Raw genomic sequence first — 20,762 nt, 5'->3', positions numbered from 1 at the left:
TTTTATAATAACATGGTACGTTCAAAATTTGAATGTCAAGGCGCTCCGAATCTGTTGCCGGTTATTATTAGTGTGGGAAAATGCGTAAAGTTCAAAAATCTTTAGCTTGTAGGTAGCTGTGAGCCACCTTCTTCAGTTAGTGTTAGATAGTTAGATAATATTGAAAATGGAAGTTTAGGTGCGAAATTGCCAGATTGTGCTGCAAAAGGCGTGAGGACGTGACGACCCCACGTTCATTACCAATCAGTCACGTGGTGGAATGCTATTGAAGGGTATCTACCCCGCGGACTCGAGATCCGTCAGCAGCAGACTCCAGTTTGGGAGATGATAAATAGAAACTCCATTAAAAGAACAAGTTACAATTAATTTACTGTTTAGGTTGTGCGAAATGCCTGAACCTAAGGATTCCGCTCGCCCCGCCCACACCCCAACTCAATGTGGTCATTTGGTTAGTCAATTAACCACAGACAGATGAAACTATTCTGAAGCCTCCACATCTAATTTCCAAAGCTTAATCAGAAAGTCGTAATAGAATACCGATGCGTTTTCTTTTTATTCTGACTAGTTAGTATTTTTCAAAAACTAAAGGATAATAAACAGATTCCTCAAAGGTTCTTCAAAGATTCTTTCCGGGGTATCTCTCAGAAAATCTTTTTTACTTTTGTTTCTTTGCTGGATTATGTGTAAATGGTCTTCAAGCAAACTTCGAAATGCACAAAAAAATTGCACCCCTCACTATTTTAGAATTACGACATTTTTTTAAAAAGTTTAATTTTCCCATTATTTTCATATACGTTGGGAGAGGTGTAACTTTTGCAGTGCATTAACATTTTTTGTTTTATTGTTCGATTATGTGTAAAGAGTCTTCAAGCAACCCTCTAAATGCACACACAAATTGCACCCCTCACTATTTTAGAATTGTTTAGAAAGTTCAATTTTCTCATTATTTTCGTATCCGTTTGGGGAGGTGTAACTTTTGGAGTGCGTCAATTATTTTTGTTTCATTGCTCGATTATGTTTAAAGGGTTGCAAAGCAATCCTCTAAATGCACACACAAATTGCACCTCTTACTATTTTAGAATTACGAGATTTTTGAAGAAAGTTCAATTTTCTCATTATTTTCATATACGTTGGGAGGGGTGTAACTTTGGAAGTGCGTTAACTATTACTGTTTCATTACTCGAATATGTTGAAAGGGTCTTCACGCAACCCTCTAAATGCCCACAGAAATTGCACCCCTCACTATTTTTGAAACACGAAATTTTTTAGAAAGTTCAATTTTCTCATTATTTTCGTATACGTTTGGAGAGGTGTAACTTTTGGAGTGCATCAACTATTTTTGTTTTATTGCTCGATTATTTTAAAGGGTCTTCAAGCAACCCTCTAAATGCACACACATTGCACCCCTCACTATTTTAGAATTTCGAGATTTTTTTAGAAAGTTCAATTTTATTATTTTCGTATTCGTTAGGAGAGGTGTAACTTTTGCAGTGCGTCAACTATTTTTGTTTTATTGCTCGATTATATTTAAAGGGTCTTCAAGCAACCCTCTAAATTCCCACACAAATTGCACCCCTCACTATTTTAGAATTACGAGATTTTTTTAGAAAGTTCAATTTTCTCATTATTTTCATATACGTTGGGAGAGGTGTAACTTTGGAAGTGCGTTAACTATTTCTGTTTCACTACTCGACTATGTTGAAAGAGCTTTCACGCAACCCTCTAAATGCCCACACAAATTGCACCCCTCACTATTTTTGAAACACGAAATTTTTTTAGAAAGTGCAATTTTCTCGTTATTTTCATATACGTTGGAAGAGGTATAACTTTGGGAGTGGGTCCATTATTTTTGTTTCATTGCTCGATTATGGTTGAAGAGTCCTCAAGCAATCCTTTAAATGCCCACACAAATTGCACCCCTCACTATTTTTGAAACACGAAATTTTTAAGTCAAGTTCAATTTTCTCATTATTTTCATATACCCTTGGAGAGGTGTAACTTTTGGAGTGCGTCAATTATTTTTGTTTCATTGCTCGATTATGTTTAAAGAGTCTTCAAGCAACCCTCTAAACGCTCACAAAAATTGCACCCCTCTCTATTTTTGAAATACGAAATTTTTAAGTCAAGTTCAATTTTCTCATTATTTTCATATACCCTTGGAGAGGTGTAACTTTTGGAGTGCGTCAATTATTTTTGTTTCATTGCTCGATTATGTTTAAAGAGTCTTCAAGCAACCCTCTAAACGCTCACAAAAATTGCACCCCTCTCTATTTTTGAAATACGAAATTTTTAAGTCAAGTTCAATTTTCTCATTATTTTCATATACCCTTGGAGAGGTGTAACTTTTGGAGTGCGTCAATTATTTTTGTTTCATTGCTCGATTATGTTTAAAGAGTCTTAAAGCAACCCTCTAAATGCACACACAAATTGCACTCTCACTATTTTTGAAATACGAAATTTTTAAGGGAAGTTTAATTTTCTCATTATTTTCATATCCGTTTGGAGAGGTGTAAAATAGGTGTAAAAGAGGTGTCAAGTATTTTTGTTTCATTGCTCGATTATGTTTGAAGGGCCTTTAAGCAACTCTCTAAATGCACACACAAGTTGCGCCCCTCACTATTTTTAAGGGAAGTTCAATTTTCTCATTATTTTCATATACATTGGGAGAGGTGTAACTTTGGAAGTGCGTTAACTATTTCCGTTTCATTACTCGAATATGTTGTAAGGGTCTTCACGCAACCCTCTAAATGCCCACACAAATTGCACCCCTCACTATTCTAGAATTACGAGATTTTTTTATAAAGTTCAATTTTCTCATTATTTTCGTATAGGTTAGGAGAGGTGTAACTTTTGGAGTGCATCAACTATTCTTGTTTTATTGCTCGATTATGTTTAAAGGGTCTTTAAGCAACCCTCTAAATGCCCACACAAATTGCACCCCTCACTATTTTAGAATTACGAGATTTTTTTAGAAAGTTCAATTTTCTCATTATTTTCATATACGTTGGGAGAGGTGTAACTTTTGGAGTGCATCAACTATTTTTGTTTTATTGCTCGATTATGTTTAAAGGGTCTTTAAGCAACCCTCTAAATGCACACACAAATTGCACCCCTCACTATTTTTTAAATAAGAAATTTTTAAGGGAAGTTAAATTTTCTCATTATTTTCATATACGCTTGGAGAGGTGTAACTTTTGGAGTGCATCAACTATTTTTGTTTTATTGCTCGATTATGTTTGAAGGGCCTTTAAGCAACCCTCTAAATGCACACACAAATTGCACCCCTTACTATTTTTGAAATACGAAATTTTTAAGGGAAGTTAAATTTTCTCATTATTTTCATATACACTTGGAGAGGTGTAACTTTTGGAGTGCGTCAATTATTTTTGTTTCATTGCTCGATTATGTTTAAAGAGTCTTCAAGCACCCCTCTAAATGCACACAAAAATTGCACCCCTCAGTATTTTTGAAATACGAAATTTTTAAGTCAAGTTCAATTTTCTCATTATTTTCATATACCCTTGGAGAGGTGTAACTTTTGGAGTGAGTCAATTATTTTTATTTCATTCCTCGATTATGTTTAAAGAGTCTTCAAGCCACACTTTAAACGCACACAAAAATTCCGCCCCTCACTAATTTTGAAATACGAAATTTTTAGGTCAAGTTCAATTTTCTCATTATTTTCAGATGCGCTTGGAGGGGTGTAACTTTTGAAGTGCGTCAACTATTTTTGTTTTATTGCTCGATTATGTTTAAAGAGTCTTTAAGCAACCCTCTAAATGCCCACACAAATTGCACCCCTCACTATTTTAGAATTACGAGATTTTTTTAGAAAGTTCAATTTTCTCATTATTTTCGTATACGTTGGGAGAGGTGTAACTTTTGGATGCATCAACTATTTTTGTTTTATTGCTCGATTATATTTAAAGGGTCTTCAAGCAACCCTTTAAATGCACACACAAATCGCACCCCTCACTATTTTAGAATCATGACATTTTTCTTAAAAAGTTCAATTTTCGAGTTATTTTCATATCTGCTTGGAGAGGTGTAACTTTTGTAGTACGTCAACCAATTTGTTTCTGTGCTCAATTATGGTTAAAGGGTCTTCAAGAAACCCTCCAATTTTAAGGAAATTCACTTTTCTAATTATCCGTTTGGTAAGGTATAATTGATAACCTATTTTTGTTTCTGCAGTTGATGATTAAAGAGGGTGCCCCGTCACGCTATTTTGGAATTACGAAATTTTATACGAAATTCTGTCTTAATTATTATTTTAATAACGAATGAAAATTTGTATTTCGTAGATAAAGGTCACTACTTCTTGCACTTGACTAACGAAAACGTCCCCGAAACTACTAGTCCATTTCTATAGAGAATTCCATTTTGAAGCTCTTGATAATTCTTGAATTGAACTACGAACAGGAAACATTCTTTTAAGTTATACAGGGCTAAAAGTTTAAAAGGGCATCATTAAAATACAGAACAATGATACTTCCCTTTAAATCAAAGGTAACAGTTCAGTATTGGATCATTTTCCAAATTTGTTACTAATGGCAATGGTATTCGATTGTTTACACATGCCGGTTAATACAACAATTCAAGGTGAAAGGTAAATCAATTGCGGAAGGTTCAAAGTATACAAAAATGAAGGTCAATTACATTTGTAGAATTTACTTCCAATAATAATTATACTGGCTAATCGATTTTTAGTGTAAGTGTATTTCACCATCAATTTGCATAAAGCGTCTTTTTTCACCCGATAATCTGGATCACTGCAATTTCTTTGATTGGGTTAACGACCAGAGGCCAAGTTTTCTCCGATTTAATGATATGTAAAACCATCAGTCCATTTAATGATGTCCATATTTAATAGTGCGTAAACACGCGGTATCGTTATACAGGATGGGGAATTGACACATCGAAAGCACCGAGTGCCAGGTATATAATTAATTATGCAACTAAGTGTAAGTAATATAATTTTACATTAAAAAGGATTACTTTCATTCCGCGACATGCGATCTCTTTAAATCACAGTTCTGGAACGTAATTTGTATAACAATCCATATAAAGTGTAACAATGAGCGCCATTATCTTACACAAAAAAATTAGGGTAACATGTCACAACTTTAATTGAACTTATAATTAGTAACAGACAACAACTTTTACATTGACCATTTACGGCTAGCGTCCCGAATTGTTTTTTAGCAACAATATTGTTGCACAACTTCCTTCGATAGAAGAATTGATATTGCCTTTCCTTTTCGAAATTAATTTGCTTAAAACCGGAGAATTTGCGAATTGAAAGGCTCATATTTTTATAATTTTCCGGAACTTTTCAGTCAATATGAATAATTAACAAGCTGATATTGGGATACATGCGTTATGTCATAAAAATGGTGGACCAATCGACTTGGCATTCTGAATATGTAATAAGCAATTGACTGATATATTAATTTAGTCAATTTGGATGGAATTAATTTGAATGATTGGCAAAAGTACACATATTGATTTGATAACTGGGACTTAATTTCATATAAACAGGTCCGGTTTGTCAAGAAAGCGTATCAATACCAATGCACTTCAAACATTGCAGATCACTTTCGCTGAAATAGTCCTGAAGCAAACGGTCATACAGAGCTTTCATTTCAAAACGAACGACCGATTGTAATTTGTCATTTTTAAAAAAACAAAATGTATCTCCCCTGCCAATCCACTTACGAGGAGACGGTTGACTGAGCCGCTTCCTAACGGGAATAAAGGCATAATATGGAACAGCCCCATCTTGCTGAAGGTACTACAATTCTCTTTGTTTAACAGCATGTTCCCATTGTCGTCCAGTGGAGTCCCAAAAACGGTGTGATATTCTTATGTGGATGGGTTTCATTGACTGCTCAAGAAGTTGTCGCTTTTCAGATCCATATAAAACCAGGTGTCAGAATAGCTTCCTAGCTTAATCCAGATAGTGATATTCTTACATTCTTTATGGCTAATGTACACTGCCCAAATTTTAAAGAAATCAAAATAAGCCTTTTTCGAAAAAAATTTTTAGTTTTTCAGCTTCGATATTTTTTCTTACGGTTTTTGTAATAAAACCTCGCATAATTTTTCATTACGTTATACACAGAAAAATAAGGTCTTGCGAATAATTTAATTAAAATTTATACGTTTCTATATTTGTAAAAAAAAGTTCGGTGTTGTTGAGGCGCTCCAAAATCTTTTTTCAAAAATCCGGCCCATAATTATGCCTTGCGAAAAATCTTGATACAACTTTTATTAATTTGAGAAATTCAGCAACCTCAACAAAATACCAAAGAATGAATTAACCAATTTTGAATGAACACCTGATGTAATTCTGGGTACGAAAGTACACAAATTTAACTTGAAAACTCTTAACTGGGTCATAATTTGGGCTCGATGAATCACAAAACCAACCAGGAAGTTCATTTAATTTCATATATGAAATTAAATTTTACGACTAGAAAACTGTTAGTAAAACGCAGTTAATATTCGAGTTCATGATTTGTGGCGGTAAAGTAAAGGCAACCAGTGAAAAGTTTACTTAAGAGATTTCCTAAATATGAAACCCATCTGTCTTTATAACAATTCACGTAAATGAAGTATATGCCAATGCTCATTTTAAGAAATGTACTGGCAACCACGAATTAACATTCGGAACCAGCCTGTATTTCACTATCGGCTATAAACAAAAATTCCACTCCAAAGAGCCGTTGTTAGAAGCCATTCAAAGTCGCCGTTTTTAAGCATGCATCAAGTTGAAGTCAACTGATAACTACCCCAGATTCCAGAGCGCTGATTCTAAGTTAACTGTAAGAATCCCAGAGTTCCACATCGAGGAAAGAATTGTAAATAAAAGGTTAGTTATAATTTTTGTATTCTTTGGTAAATTTCAATCGACAGTTTTACGATCCGTTGTAAAAAGGGAACATTTTGATCTATTATGCCATAACGATTAAACTTTAAGCGAGGGATTCAATTAAAATTCACTGTAAGGAAGCAAAGTTCAGAAGTCATCCCTAATTTGATTTGTCAACGTAAAATAAAAAACTAGGTTGCGTTTGAAAATAAAGGTATTTCTGTAAAATATTAGCGATTCTAATTAAAGTCATTAATCAATTTTGAGTTAGAAAAAGAGATGACCACTTCGACTTAGATTCTAACTATTCAAATTTATGACAGATAGAAATTTAACCGAAGAGCGAGTCGCAGGCAATTTGTTGACAATTTTTATGATACAGTTTTCTGGTTGCAATTTCACAGACGAAATTGTAATCATTTATTTGCAACCGAAGTACCCCTTCCGGTGCACTTAAAAACCGATAAAAAACTGGAACCGAAAATGATTGAAGTTACAAAATAGAATATTAATTCTACCTAAATAATGCGGAACTGGAACCTATATTTCATATGGGTCCCAACCCCGGATCTATAGGTACGCTCTATTCCATGACACGCTACTATATATTCTATCAGTTCACATCAGTCATAATAGCATTGCAACCTTTAGAAATATTATAGGCTACCCCATTCCGATAGCTGCTTATTATTTTGTAGTGTCCAAAACTACCCCATATTGTCAATACCGTAAATTAAAACTTCTAACAGATTGTAACCAAATTTCAAACAATGTGATTTTCTGAAAATTTTTGTTACTCTTTATAAGTTTTTAGCATTTAAAGTTAGCTCCTATTATGACTAACCCGACAAAATATTTACCGGCCTCTTTTTAACTATTTTAATGTTATATCTATATTATTTATTTATCTATATACGTCCCTCAGTTTATAAGGTAGTGGAGCCACACAAAAAAATATGTTGTAAGGAAATTCAAGATCGGATGAATTAAATTTCCATTGAACCCCGCGTTTTAAAAAAGTCTGAACTGAAGGGCGTTGAAGGAGGTACCATTGATATGCAAATTCAGACTTTAAACGGCCATGTCTCATTTATTTTTGGCATTCAGAAGTAAAAAAGAATCAAAATTTTCAGTGAAAAAACTACATTTTAGTACTTTTGCGTTAATTTTGGAATTATTAAAAAAAAAGAAAAAGTTTTGAGAAATTCCGAAAATGCTCTTTGTTCAAAACAAAAATTCCAAGCCGGTTTAACTTTTTAAACTAAAATTTGGCCACTTATATGACACAGACACGAAAGGAAACCATTACTGTTAAAATGAAGGGGTGCAACATAAAATAATCCCGCGGGAAATTATCTACCATATTTAAAAACTGATTGAAATCATATATTTCAAGCGATTATTGTTATATTCATGAATTTAATTGTAAAATATGAAATGTGTGGCCACAGAAAATGATCTAAAATTTAAAAAAAATTGGAACGATTCTACAGAGCGATCATAAATGATGGTCAGACAAATAAAATTTAAAATTCATTCTGCACTAGGAAGTTATAAACGGGGATGATTACAAATTAAAAAGGGATGTTTTTACCCACTGGTGGGGTCGTAGTTTTATAAAATGGAGGTTAGTTATTTACGAAAACCAATTTTAATAAACGTTTTTTCGATGATAGATACCTTCATTCACTCAAAAAATATTGACTGTTCGACGAAACTATATTAAAGAAAATTTCTGCCTTACCTCTTTTTCAGACAAAAATTTTTACCCACGGGATGAGGTGGTACATTGTAGAGGTAAACTTTGATATTTGCTCCTAACTTCTGTAAAAATCCACTCATATTAAAAAGTCTGGAGCAAAAAACCGTCATAGTAAGCAATATTTTTGGAATGTAATTTTAATGAAGATTCCAGCAGGCTAATTCTGCTTGTGTGGTCTCAAAATGAATTGTATTAGGTCTTTACCTTAAGAGTCTAAGAAACAAATGAAATAATTTATCTTCCTGACTGGAAGAAGAATGCTATTTTACCCTGTTGCCATTTCGTTATTTTGAATAAATTAGTAGGTACATAGGCCCTTGGTTGATCTCCCATTTTGGTCATAGTATGCAGCCCAAATGTTTCTGGTTCACGTGATTGAATTGGGGAACTAAGTGCTCGAGTCTAAAAACTTTCTGCACTGATAGTAAAATGTTTCATTGTTATGCAAAGCTTCGACTTCAAGTCATCTTTCATTAGTAATTGAATAATGCCATCGATCACACGGTTTGTTTAATCAATAACTTACAGTAGCTGCAAGGGTTCCAAAGTGGGCCAATTATCAGTATGTGATTTTCTTTACAGACTTTTCAAGAAAAGACGTTGCTGTAATAATTTCCCAAACGTTAAATCATAAACTACTATATTACTTTTTCTTTACGTTGCTATGTACACAACAGCTAAATTTACACATCGCAAAAGCGGTTAGAAGTAGTAGGTGTTTATGTAATTAATCTAAATTAAAAATTAATATATGCATGAAGCCAGATTTATGTTAATTACCTTAAAACATTTGGGCTAATGAAATAACTACATCACACAGGTGAGAACTATATTAGAGAGGTATTTTCAGATTTCGTGTTGTGTTATTTTAATTTGTAATGTTCTTCAATATTCTATACTGTTTTGCATTATAAAAGTACCTAAGTAAAGTCATTGTATATAATAAATATACAATGCTCAAATGAAACCAAAAGGAAATGCGATAGAAGAAATCCGGGTTTACCTATCGTTTGTTACTCTAGTGATATCGATCTTGAATCGATGTTCCGAAGTATCAATTCTTTAAATCCGAAAAATTTGCTTTTTTGATTGGTTTATAATTTTGGATTTGCAGTAGAATCATTTTATGGGACAATTGAATCGGCCAACGAGGGTAACTCTAATGGGAAGTTTAATTTCATTTGTTTCCATTGCCTAAAACTTCCTCCAGAATTTTTTTGAAGTTATTTAAGAATTTTCTTCTATTTCCCCACTTTTTCGTACAAATTTCTTCAATCCCGTGTTTTTATTCCTCCTCCATAATTTTCTCATTTCTTACATGGACACAAATTACCTCAATTTCTAGGCAACGTAAAAGTAATTACCCTTTATTTTCATAGTTTCCAATTCATTTCCTCAGAATTTCCCCTCATTTCGTTATATACATATATCCCGAGAATTTCTTTGTCACAGGTCCTTGTGTTCCCCCTAAATCTCATTATATTTCTTTTAGAATCGCTCTTGCATTACTTTAAATTCCCCAATTTTTAACAAAACGAGTAACAGTTTTAGTTTAGAGATCAATTTTTATTTTCCCAATCTTCCTCCATGTTTTACCAGAATTCTTTTCTATGTTGCCAAAATTTCCGCTTATTCCTATTAGTTACTCTTATATCCCCAGTATGTACTTTTAATTTTTCTAAATTTACTTAATAATCTCCAATATTATACGAAGTATTTACAATTCCCTAAAACTTTCCCGAAGTATCGTTTTAATTTTCCCAATTTCTCCAGAGCGTCATCCTATTTTGTCAAAGTACCCTTATAATTCTCGAGAACCCACAATTTACATTTATTCCTCTAGACATCGTGTGCTTTCAAGAGAATTTTTTCATTCCGCAGAGTTTTGGCACTAAGTTAAACTTCTCCTATTTCTATATAATAGGATATTCCTTAGTTTGCGCGTACGTCATCTGTATATTATGATATTATACTACAATTTGGTAGAAGTGGAACAGGGAATTTCCAGATTCTCGCTGTCTTCGCTCTGGATGCTGTGCACATTAATTCGATTTTTAATTAATTTCGTGGCAATCGCAATCGCTTCGTTAATTAAGCGCGCAAAATTTGACACCAAAATCTCTTCGATCGGCGCTCCTTAACTGTAACTCATTTAATTAGTGAATATTAATTATACACACTCAAAAGGCTGAATGGGCGCTCATGAACCCGTTAGATTAATTAACTTTATGTTAATTGCAAGTTTTCGGATACAGAACCAGCTGGCGATTATCTAACTGATAACGAGCAAAATAACTAGTTTCGGAACTTGTTCTACCCTAGCTTTTACTTACTATGGCTAAAACAGTCTATAAACAATTAACGGCGCTGAAACCAAAAAATATTACGAGAGCCTTCGGTGGTTACAAAAATAATTCCAAAATTCCAACATGAATGGTCGTAGGCGGACTAATTAATAATATTACGGTATCTCCTTGTCTCCATGGTACCGCGGATAGTTCTCGAAGTTACGGTTTTTGTATGTAACGAAGCCCAAGTCAAACGTTACTATATAGGATGGTCCTCGCAAACGACAGACTCAAATCAGAAACTCCAGACGCTTCGTTACAATACCGGTTACAGTATTTTAGCGTATGTCTGCGTATACCACAGGGCCTATCCATTTATATGGGTAAGGTTCAACAGATTAGAGACAAGCTGAAATTTGGCATGGTATTTTGTTTTAAGGATCTAAACACCATCTGAAACCCCAGCGTCAAGGCGTTTAGCCCATCACCCCAAAACCACCTCTTAAATGGGATAAAATCTACCTTTAACCTAAAACTAAGCATTTTAAGAAAAAATGCCAAGAGAGAAAAATTGTAGAGAAGAAAATTTGCTATCAAGTAGGTGTTCATGTTGATTTGCGCAGATAAAATTCACAATCATTGAAGTACTTATTCGAAATAGTCGGGACGGCTGGCTGGCTGGCTGGCAGCAAATGCGAGTCCGTATAAGAACCCTTGTCGAAAGACGAGGAATGTACGAGTACCTAATGGGGTTTTGTAATTAACAACTTTAGGGACGGGTCTACATGATGTGGAGTCGTCGAGATCTGGGTTTCAGCCTCGAGCGTGTTATACTAACCTATCATGTCGTAGATAGAGTTCCGAATCGCTACATGTGTTAAACCATCAACATCGCCAACGGGTTTCTTTCTAGTAGTTTGCCTTCCCGCTTTTCTCGTTCAAAATAACGAATAGGATTAGAAATAAGTTGCTTACTTTTTCTTGGTAAACCCGATGGCATTTTAGGATTATACAACTTTTGGCGCAGAATATCGCAGTGAGACTTACGGAAGTTATGCTTCTTCTATAATTGTTCGTTATGAAACTAACGGATTTTTCGTACTTCCGAGACTAAAGTGACAACTTCACTCCATTATGACAAGTACTGAAGTGTCACTTTTTGTCCCGCCGGGATTAAATTTTACGAAAATCCCGGAAGGATGAAATTACTAACAAAGCAATTTCAGTAGGTTGTTCCACATTTTGCATGCGGTACTATTTCTTAAACGCATCGTACTGCTGTTCATATAGTTTTTTGGATTTCGGTGGTATCAATTCTTTACCTACTTTGGCTGCTTTTTATCAATATCAAATACACCTTTGTCACCCACACCAAAATTATGACACTAGCAATGACAGTTCCTATGGTAACTTGTTGAGCAGCGATTTTTTGAAAGAACGCGTTCTCTAACTCCATACATATTAAGTGTTTCAGTTTCGGAAGTACGAAAAATATCGTATATACCTTGCGACTGAAGTAGTGGTTCTTAATCCCTCAGGTAAATTATGGCCCTCCCTTCGGTCGGGCCATAAACTTTACCTTCGGGATTAAAAGTACTACTTCAGTCCCGCGGTATATAATATACTATTTTATCGGCTAATGTAGCAAAACGGGATAAAATAATGAAAACGGCAGTAAACGGTTGATAAATTTGACGTGTCGCAATGTAAACGTCAACTACCACACTTTCGATTGACAGGTATTTAAGGTAGCGTGAAAACAAAAAAAAAACCTATTTTACTTATGGTGTTTGGTTTTACATTTTACATCTCACGTAATTCCAACGTTTATTGTGGCCTGAAATGATTTCTTTTAATTTGTTTAATACGTTGGTATTACAATAATATTCCCCAAAAACAGAATGATGACGTGCGCGCAAACTAAGAAAAATCCTACTTTATAAAAGAAGTACAACTTGTTTTCCATTTTCCCAAAGTTCCTAACAATTCTTTCCAGAAATTTCTTCGTATTTCCTTAGCATATTCTCTTATTTTCGCATTTCCTTAGTAATTTGTTGCTCCAAAATTCTATTCCATTCTCTCAAAATTCTAAGCTGCTTTTAATCCATCCAAAATTTCCTACATGTTGTAAAAAATTTTCCATGTCTAATGTGAAGAATTTCCTTTAGTTTCACCAGAACTGCTTGTGTTGCCTTACAATTTCTACAGGATATAAGTAACCTTACAAATTGACTTACTATTTTCCAAAATTTTTTCTCTAAAACTCCTTCGCATTTTCTTAAAATATGCACTAATTTCGACAAAAGCGTCATATAATTCCCCAGATTGACTCAAATTTCCTCAATTTTTATGTGAAATAAACATAATTGGCTTTTTGGACTACGACTCATATTTTTATGCTTATTTTTTATCGCAATACTCCATCTTCATCTAACCATATTTTTCTTTTTATTTCGTTACTTCTGCACAAAATCATCATCATTAACGTATTAGATACAGCAATCAAACAATTATACTAACTAACTTACTAACAGGCACCCGTTGAGGCTTTGCACCGTCGAGTTCCTCCACGCGCTGCCGCTACCTGGCGGAACTCGACTCTCTAAATTTTGGTGTGGAGGAACTCGTATAGGTCCAGAGCGTCCCTCGCGGATCACCTCGCCGGCCGACTACATTCTTGATCTCTTTGCAGAACCGGAGGTCGACTGGGAGGTCGCGAGACAAAACCGAATAACGCAGCAGATACTCCAGTACTATTTGGAGAGGAAGCTCTTTCCGCAACTGAAACGTCCGCCGTTGTCGCGCGTACCGTCCCCCGACGAGATTCTGGCGAGGCAGAAGAAGAGGTTTAATTATGATAAAATCGAGCTGTTGCTCAACGCGACCAGGCGAAGGGAGGCGGAGACCCTGCAGAGTGTCGAGTCGGAGAGGGTCACATCGGTCTATGACAAGGAGGAGAATTGGATCGAGAATACTCTGGATTTTGAAGGCGGCGAGGAAGGCACGGTCTAATTTTTACAATTAATTGCTTTCGGTGAAGGGTCAAGGCTACTTTCCCAGTCGACCATCTGTAAAATTAGCATGCTTTAAATTAATTCTATGTAATCGGAATGTCCATGTTGCGGTGACTAATTACGAAAGTGACTTGGATGAGGAGGGCTCACCCTCAGTGCTTATCGGGGTGAATTTAGTCTTTTTAAAAGCAAGCATAGTGTAATCCTTCTTTTCTCTTGCCAAGTAATTTTAGTAGGGGAGAGTAGAGAGAGTTATTAAAATTTTAACCGATGGAGTTCCACTTTGGCCCGAGTATGCTAAAATCAACCTTCTGCTCTGCAGACTCTTGGCGGTACCAATTCGAAATGATTTTTTTTAAGAAAATAAGTTATACACTAAATGAAAACGTTGATAATAGTTCTTAACAAAATATTTAAAAAAATCACGAACTTTCTAGGAAAAAAAACCGACTACTGACTGGTACTGTTAATGACTTGACAGTGTTTCTTTTTTAATTTAAAAACTAAAAAATTTCCAAAAGTTTTCCAGATGCTTTCTTAAGATCTTATAAATTTATTTATTTATTTATTATGTCAACGCATGAGATATCTATATGAAAGATCGCCATAATTTATGAATGAGTTAAAGAAAAAAATAGAATCTTTGATGTCCGTTAGACACATTTTCAGTTTATTTTGCTAGTACTTTTATCGTTTATGAACTCGTTTCAAGTTCAAGGTAGAAAATCTCCCAAATTCATGGATCCATCATGACTATTTATAAGGTAAATTGTGCGTTCTGTATATTGTATTCTTTTTAAATGCAAATTAAGGATAATTCGTAGCAAATCGTGGCCACGAACTGAATTGTGCCAGGTTTTATTTCAAAAATACCAAAAAAAAACTTCAAAATTAAAAAACTATATTTTTTGTTGGCAAGACGGCTATTTTGATTTCGTTAAAGCTTGGTAGTGTACATTACGCATAACGGATGTGAAACAGTCAAAAACTTTATACCACCCGCACGGTTAGTAAGGGAGGTACAGCATTGGGGTAAAAATAACCCCCGCTTTTTTTACGGAAATGCACGTTTTGAAACACCAGGAATTCGAATCAAACTAAATCTTGATCATGTCGGTCTGTCAGTCTATCCGTCGGTACTCTTATTTGCGGCTAAACGGCTTAACCGATTGGAAGCAAATTTGGTACACACATTCTTAAACAGGGTTGTAACAAATGACCCGTAACGTAACAACGAACATGTTACGACACGGATAGTGGAGAAGGCGACTGTTGCATATTAACCCGTGCCCAATTGAACACGCGTAAATTATAAAGGGGTAAATTTCGTTTTTGTCCAAGTATAACAAAGACATGGTGCCTACAAAGGGTACCAGTTTTAGAGGATGATTTATTGGCATTTCTTTTATGAGTTGTGGTAAAGTTTGTGACTACCACTTCCGTTATCATGTCACTTAATTAATTTATATCAGCGTGTCTCATTTATCTTGAAACAGTCGATTATTGGGGAAACTAGCGGGGATATGTAAAATATTCTGTATTTAGAGGAGCCCATTTGCACATTTTCAGATAATTTGCCGCGGTCGAAATTGTCGTTTTTCGGTTATTTCGAGCTCCCAAGGCACCCCGCTGATCGCTTTTACTGGTAGCGACGACATCGTTTAGGCACACTTTCGTATTCATATTAGGGACCTAAATGCCAAAATTCGGCTTAAAAACGTCAAAAACACAAAATTTGTAATTTTTTCTCCTTTTTTTCTGGCCTATTGTCGGCGTCCAAAATTTATTTCTATGGTAAAGTTAACATTTAATCATGTGGGATCCTCCCACAGCACCATATGCCTGGGGCCTAATTACCTACTAATATGGCGCCTGGAAAGTGCAAAAACAGTGAAAAAGTCGTTCTTTTTGGCGTATTTTTACTACACTGGCCACTCATTCCCCATTTCGGTGGCCCATATTCGACTACGTTACACACCTGAAGGGCGGATGTTAACTATGGGACCAAGAGGCAAAAGTTGGTTTGCGGGCGTAATTTTAGGGTAAGTAAAACTATATGAAAACATAAATGTTTATTTATATTTATATTATTTAATAGATGCAAAGATTTTTTTTAACTAAATATAGTTTCATTCTCTTCTCGCAGCAAAAACAAAATAAAACTATATTTAGTTTAAAAAATCTTCTAATTAGACTCACAAGTGCCTCTTTAACATCTTATTCATTTTGTAGCTAAATTTTTAGTAGTTTTAGGAAATTTACCGCGCGATCCGTGGTCTTCAAAGATCCATTAATCTCATTTTCCCAATATTTGAGGTTAGAAACGAGATTTTGAACTGGCCGCTTTGGATGTTATTTGTCTACCTTTTCATAAAGAAAAAGTCATATCATTTCATTTGATTTTTTTGATTTTTTGAGGATTTTGGGACATGGGGTCAAAACTAGCCCCCTGGTGGAGAAGGATTCAACTAAATTAACTATATTTTATCAAGGAATGCTCCTTTCAACCATACCAAATTCGTTAAAATCGGTCAAACCGTTAAGAAGTTAAAGCAGGTTATTGCAAAAACAATTGATCGCCCCACGCCATCTTTGTTTTTGAAATTATTCCACGATTTATCCGGTTTTTATAATCCTTTGGGAACATTTTTCATGAGAGGACACTTAAGAGGTAGTGCTACAGTATATTCGAGTAGGCTTAAATCTCGTAACCGTGTTGGAATACGTAGGTATTCCAAAATTACAAGCATATAAAATATTTTTTATATATTGTGCACCAAAATTTTACAACCTACTCCCGGTTGAAGTGACCCCCAAAAACACTCGTTTTTTTCTAAAAAAAATTAAAATCGTGGCTCTTTACCTTAGAAAACATTGAAATTTTATTTAAATATATATATTAAACATTTTTCGGCTTCAAATATCATCATTGTTATTAATTATCTGCTGTACATTATCCGGCAACAAGTACAATTTTTAATTTTTTATTGCTATTGCATAAAGTACACCTTTTAATATGGGGTCGTGTTCACCATCACTACATTCCATATAATTTCTAAGGGTAACTTCTATACAACAATATAAGGAGGTACCTAGCCATAGCGCACTTTAAGTCTAATTTTATTAAAAATTCTTGTCAATTTGAATGTATTACTTTGATTTCTTTCTTTCTGTTTTTTTTGTGCTTTGGAAAACTTTCTTTCTTTCTTCTTTCATACCACAGTATTTGCATTTAGTATTACTGTTTTCCTGGGAGCTAAAAGACTGCTCCTTACTTTTCAACATCCCCTTTCTCTTGAAAGGGTTGCTTTTTGCAACGTTAACTGCAGAACTCCCACTTTAAAAATTGGTTTTCCGACAGAACTAGGCGGCTACAAATTCTAATTTTGTGAGTACAAATTAGTCTTAAATTATGGCTATTTTTTACTTGATTTAGGCAAAGTGAGGAGTGCCAACTTTATCGACCTCTGATCCTCGTTTGTGAAAAGACTACAAGGCAATGAACAGAGCTGGGAAGTATTCGATTTTGTAAATACTTTTTAGTATTCAAATACTTTGTAATTAAATACTTTTATGGAAGCAGTATTTGTTTTTGTAACTCAAATACTTTCACAAATATTTAGTATTCGAATACTTCGCATAGTATTTGAATACTTAACCTTCCTTTTTTTACCAAAAATCGACTACTCCAAAATTTCTCGGGAAAACACTTTTTTTATTAATTTTGGTGCGTAGAATCCAAAACAATTCGTCCTTTTTCGATCAGACTGCTCAATCAAAAGTTATAGACTAGAAACCAATTTCGAAAGAAAATTCAAAGGACTGTAACTTTTGAACTAGTAGCCCAATCTTGGAACTGTTTGAAATTATGGATTCTACAGGCCACATTCTATAAGAAAATTTTTTTTCCGGGTCGATCTGAGACAATTTTTTTTGCGGGCCTCAAAAAAAGACAGGGTTTAACCTTCCTTTTTACCAAAAATCGACTACACCAAAATTTCTCGGGAAAACACTTTTTCTTATTAATTTTGGTGCGTAGAATCCAAAACAATTCGTACTTTTTCGATTTGACCTCTCAATAAAAAGTTATGGACAAAAAACAAATTTCGAAAAAAAAGCTGTAACTTTTGAGTAGCCCAATCTTCAAACTGTTTGAAATTATGGACTCTCGATCGGTCTCGATCTCAGACAATTTTTTTTCCCGGCCTCAAAAAAAGGCAGTACTTTTAAGTTATTCAAATATTTGAGAACAATTTAGAAATGTGTAGGGAAAGTTTCCATTGTCACAAAATCAAATATAAAAATCCGATACATCTGAATACCGAACTCGATAGTCTACGTAACTTAAAAACAATAGGGACCTTTCTTATATCCTTAAGACCATGTGTACCAATTTTCAAAGCGATCGCACGTTTCTAAACAAGTTATCATGCACACGGACAAACGGATGGTCAAAAATGGATCTGTTCCAAAATCGCTAGGATTAATTTCAGAAAGGCGTACGTATCATGTGCACGACGCTTTAAAAACTGGTACACGTATTCTTAAGGATATAACTGGTATAAGAAAGGTCCTGGTAGGTACCTCCTATATAATAATATAATAATAATATTACGCTTTTACTCCCCTTAAATTTGTATATAACAATAGAAATATAAAAAAAAGCTAACCCCATACAAAGTATAACTTGATTTTTTAAGTAGTATTAAGCCTTTTATCTAGTATACTATTTTAAATTTTTAATGTATTTGAATACTTTTTACTGTATTCGAATACTTTTCAAAGTAAGATAATGAAATACTTTTCAAAGTATTCGAATACTTTTTATAGTATTCGAATACCTTTGATAGTATTAGAATACTTTTGAAAGTATTCGAATACTTATTCGAATACTTTTAAAGGTAGGTACATTCTAAAGTAATTTGAATACTTATTTTTTTAAGTATTTGAATACTTTTCAATATATCTGTATCATAGTATTCGCTTGTGCTGGACGTAAAAGAATTTAGTATTCAAATACTTTTTGAAAGTATTCTGCCCAGCTCAGCTCTGGCCAATGAACCATTTTGCGATAAGGGGTGTTGTTTTCAACTAGTCAGAAGTGACAATAGTTTGAAATTAAGTTTTTCCAACATTTTCCACAGTCACAGACTCGTGGAAAATTTTTGCAGCTCAACGTGTCAATAAGGGTGCCTTCATGTTAGCAGTAGTAAAGATAGATTCAGCTTCAAACGAGAATGTTAGACCACGGGGCCTGACTTATTTATTGGTCTGCACCACTAAAAATGAACAACGTCGTGCCTCGTTCGCTTCTTTCGCAATTAAAGGAATGCGTTGTTACTTTTACACTCAGTTTATGTCAGCCACATGTCGACATGTATCTACTCAACAATAAAAAGTCTTTCAATTTCCATTCAACGTTTACAAGATTGAAGATAATCAGATAAACGTGCGCTTCGGGAGATTATAAATCAAGCTCGAGTGCTTTACGTTGTGCAATTCCTAAATTTGAAGTGAAATCGAGAGTAAGCGATTTGCTAATTACCGCGCGTCTAATCGTAAAAGGGCAATAATTCATTCCAACGCGAAAGTAGTGTAATTTCCTACTTTAAAGTATTTGCAGAAGTTTGTACACTATAATCTGTGATCAAAGTCTTGTTCTTGTTGAAGGTTGAAGGGTACCTATCGTAATTACAACTGGCTAACGGCCTCAAGTCGTGCAGGCTCTTACAATTTAATTATCCACTGATCATTGATATGTGAATTGAACGTTTTCATGGAGAACCACTAAAGTCGACGAAATGCATTTTTAAAGAGGGTAATGATCCTTAAATATTAAAAAACTCCGAGCCCGAATAAATGGAGAGGGTTATAAGAATAACTACCACCAAAACCACAATGGAAAGTGAAACATTAGAATCTGATGGGCGTCACCTGTAAGCCTCATTGTTGTACGTACCGTTTTTTAAAAACCTCGTTTTTCGTTGATGTCGCACTCTGCTATTTCGCTTACCTGTAAGATGTCTGAAAGTGGCTAGAGCAATTTGAAAAAAAGAAGGTTCACAGCTATATTTCTATGAAAGTTTGGGAGAAAGGCTTTTACCTGCTTTATTTTGCCTTTATTTTTACAAAAGTATATACTAAGTATGCCCTTTTAACTCAATCCACTATACACATCCTGGTTCCAACCAGGGACACTCATAGTACCATGGTCAAATTTACACTCCACTACATTATATTATTAAGAGAGCAAAATACGAAGAATATTTCAAAAAAAGGTTTCCAAAGGAATTTTGAAATCAGGATAAGAATTTAAAAAGGTCTTTAGCAGATTTTTCGAGAACGATGAGGGTTTCTAAGTATCTTTATAGGAACACATTTTGTAAATTTAAAGAGTACTGATTTCCACACCAACTTGAGGTACGGAAAGTGGTGCGTTTTCTTTGTTGTAGTATCCCCAATAGACCTAATACAAAAAAAAGGTTCTCTAGCTAGAAAATAAATGTTTTTAGTGGACACTCCTTAAAGGAAGTTGCACAAGTTATTTTCAGAGTGTTTTATAAAGATCATACGTTATTTCTTATTATACCTGAATCACTATCTTCGTTTTAAATTCGCAAATGCGTGCGAAATCGGGCATTTAAAAGAAAAACAGGTTGCTAAGTAATGTTACTTTAAATACGTAATGTGAGGACGAAATGCTGCCAAATTTCCTTCATATGTCTCAGCATTAGTGATGTATTTAAAGCTTTATACGTGAGATGCTTCATATTCATCCACGAAAAGAACTTTTCAAATTCTTTATAATAGGATTTACTGAATTT

At 34.4% G+C, this 20,762-nt stretch overlaps 1 protein-coding gene across 1 annotated transcript in view; it reads left to right on the top strand.

The window, feature by feature from the left end:
- Positions 1–20,762, top strand: part of LOC116182845 (C-type lectin domain family 4 member A-like) — a 75,481-nt gene that overhangs the window by 22,385 nt on the left and 32,334 nt on the right. The window contains exon 2 of the mRNA XM_031503397.1: positions 13,617–13,925. Coding sequence (XP_031359257.1) covers positions 13,617–13,925 — 309 coding nt within the window. The remainder of the gene's footprint in view (positions 1–13,616; positions 13,926–20,762) is intronic.

This window comes from Photinus pyralis, unplaced genomic scaffold (genome assembly GCF_008802855.1).
Source record: "Photinus pyralis isolate 1611_PpyrPB1 unplaced genomic scaffold, Ppyr1.3 Ppyr1.4_unclustered_Scaffold778, whole genome shotgun sequence".
NCBI lineage: Eukaryota > Metazoa > Arthropoda > Insecta > Coleoptera > Lampyridae > Photinus > Photinus pyralis.
This window is presented reverse-complemented; position numbering and strand designations above follow the sequence as displayed.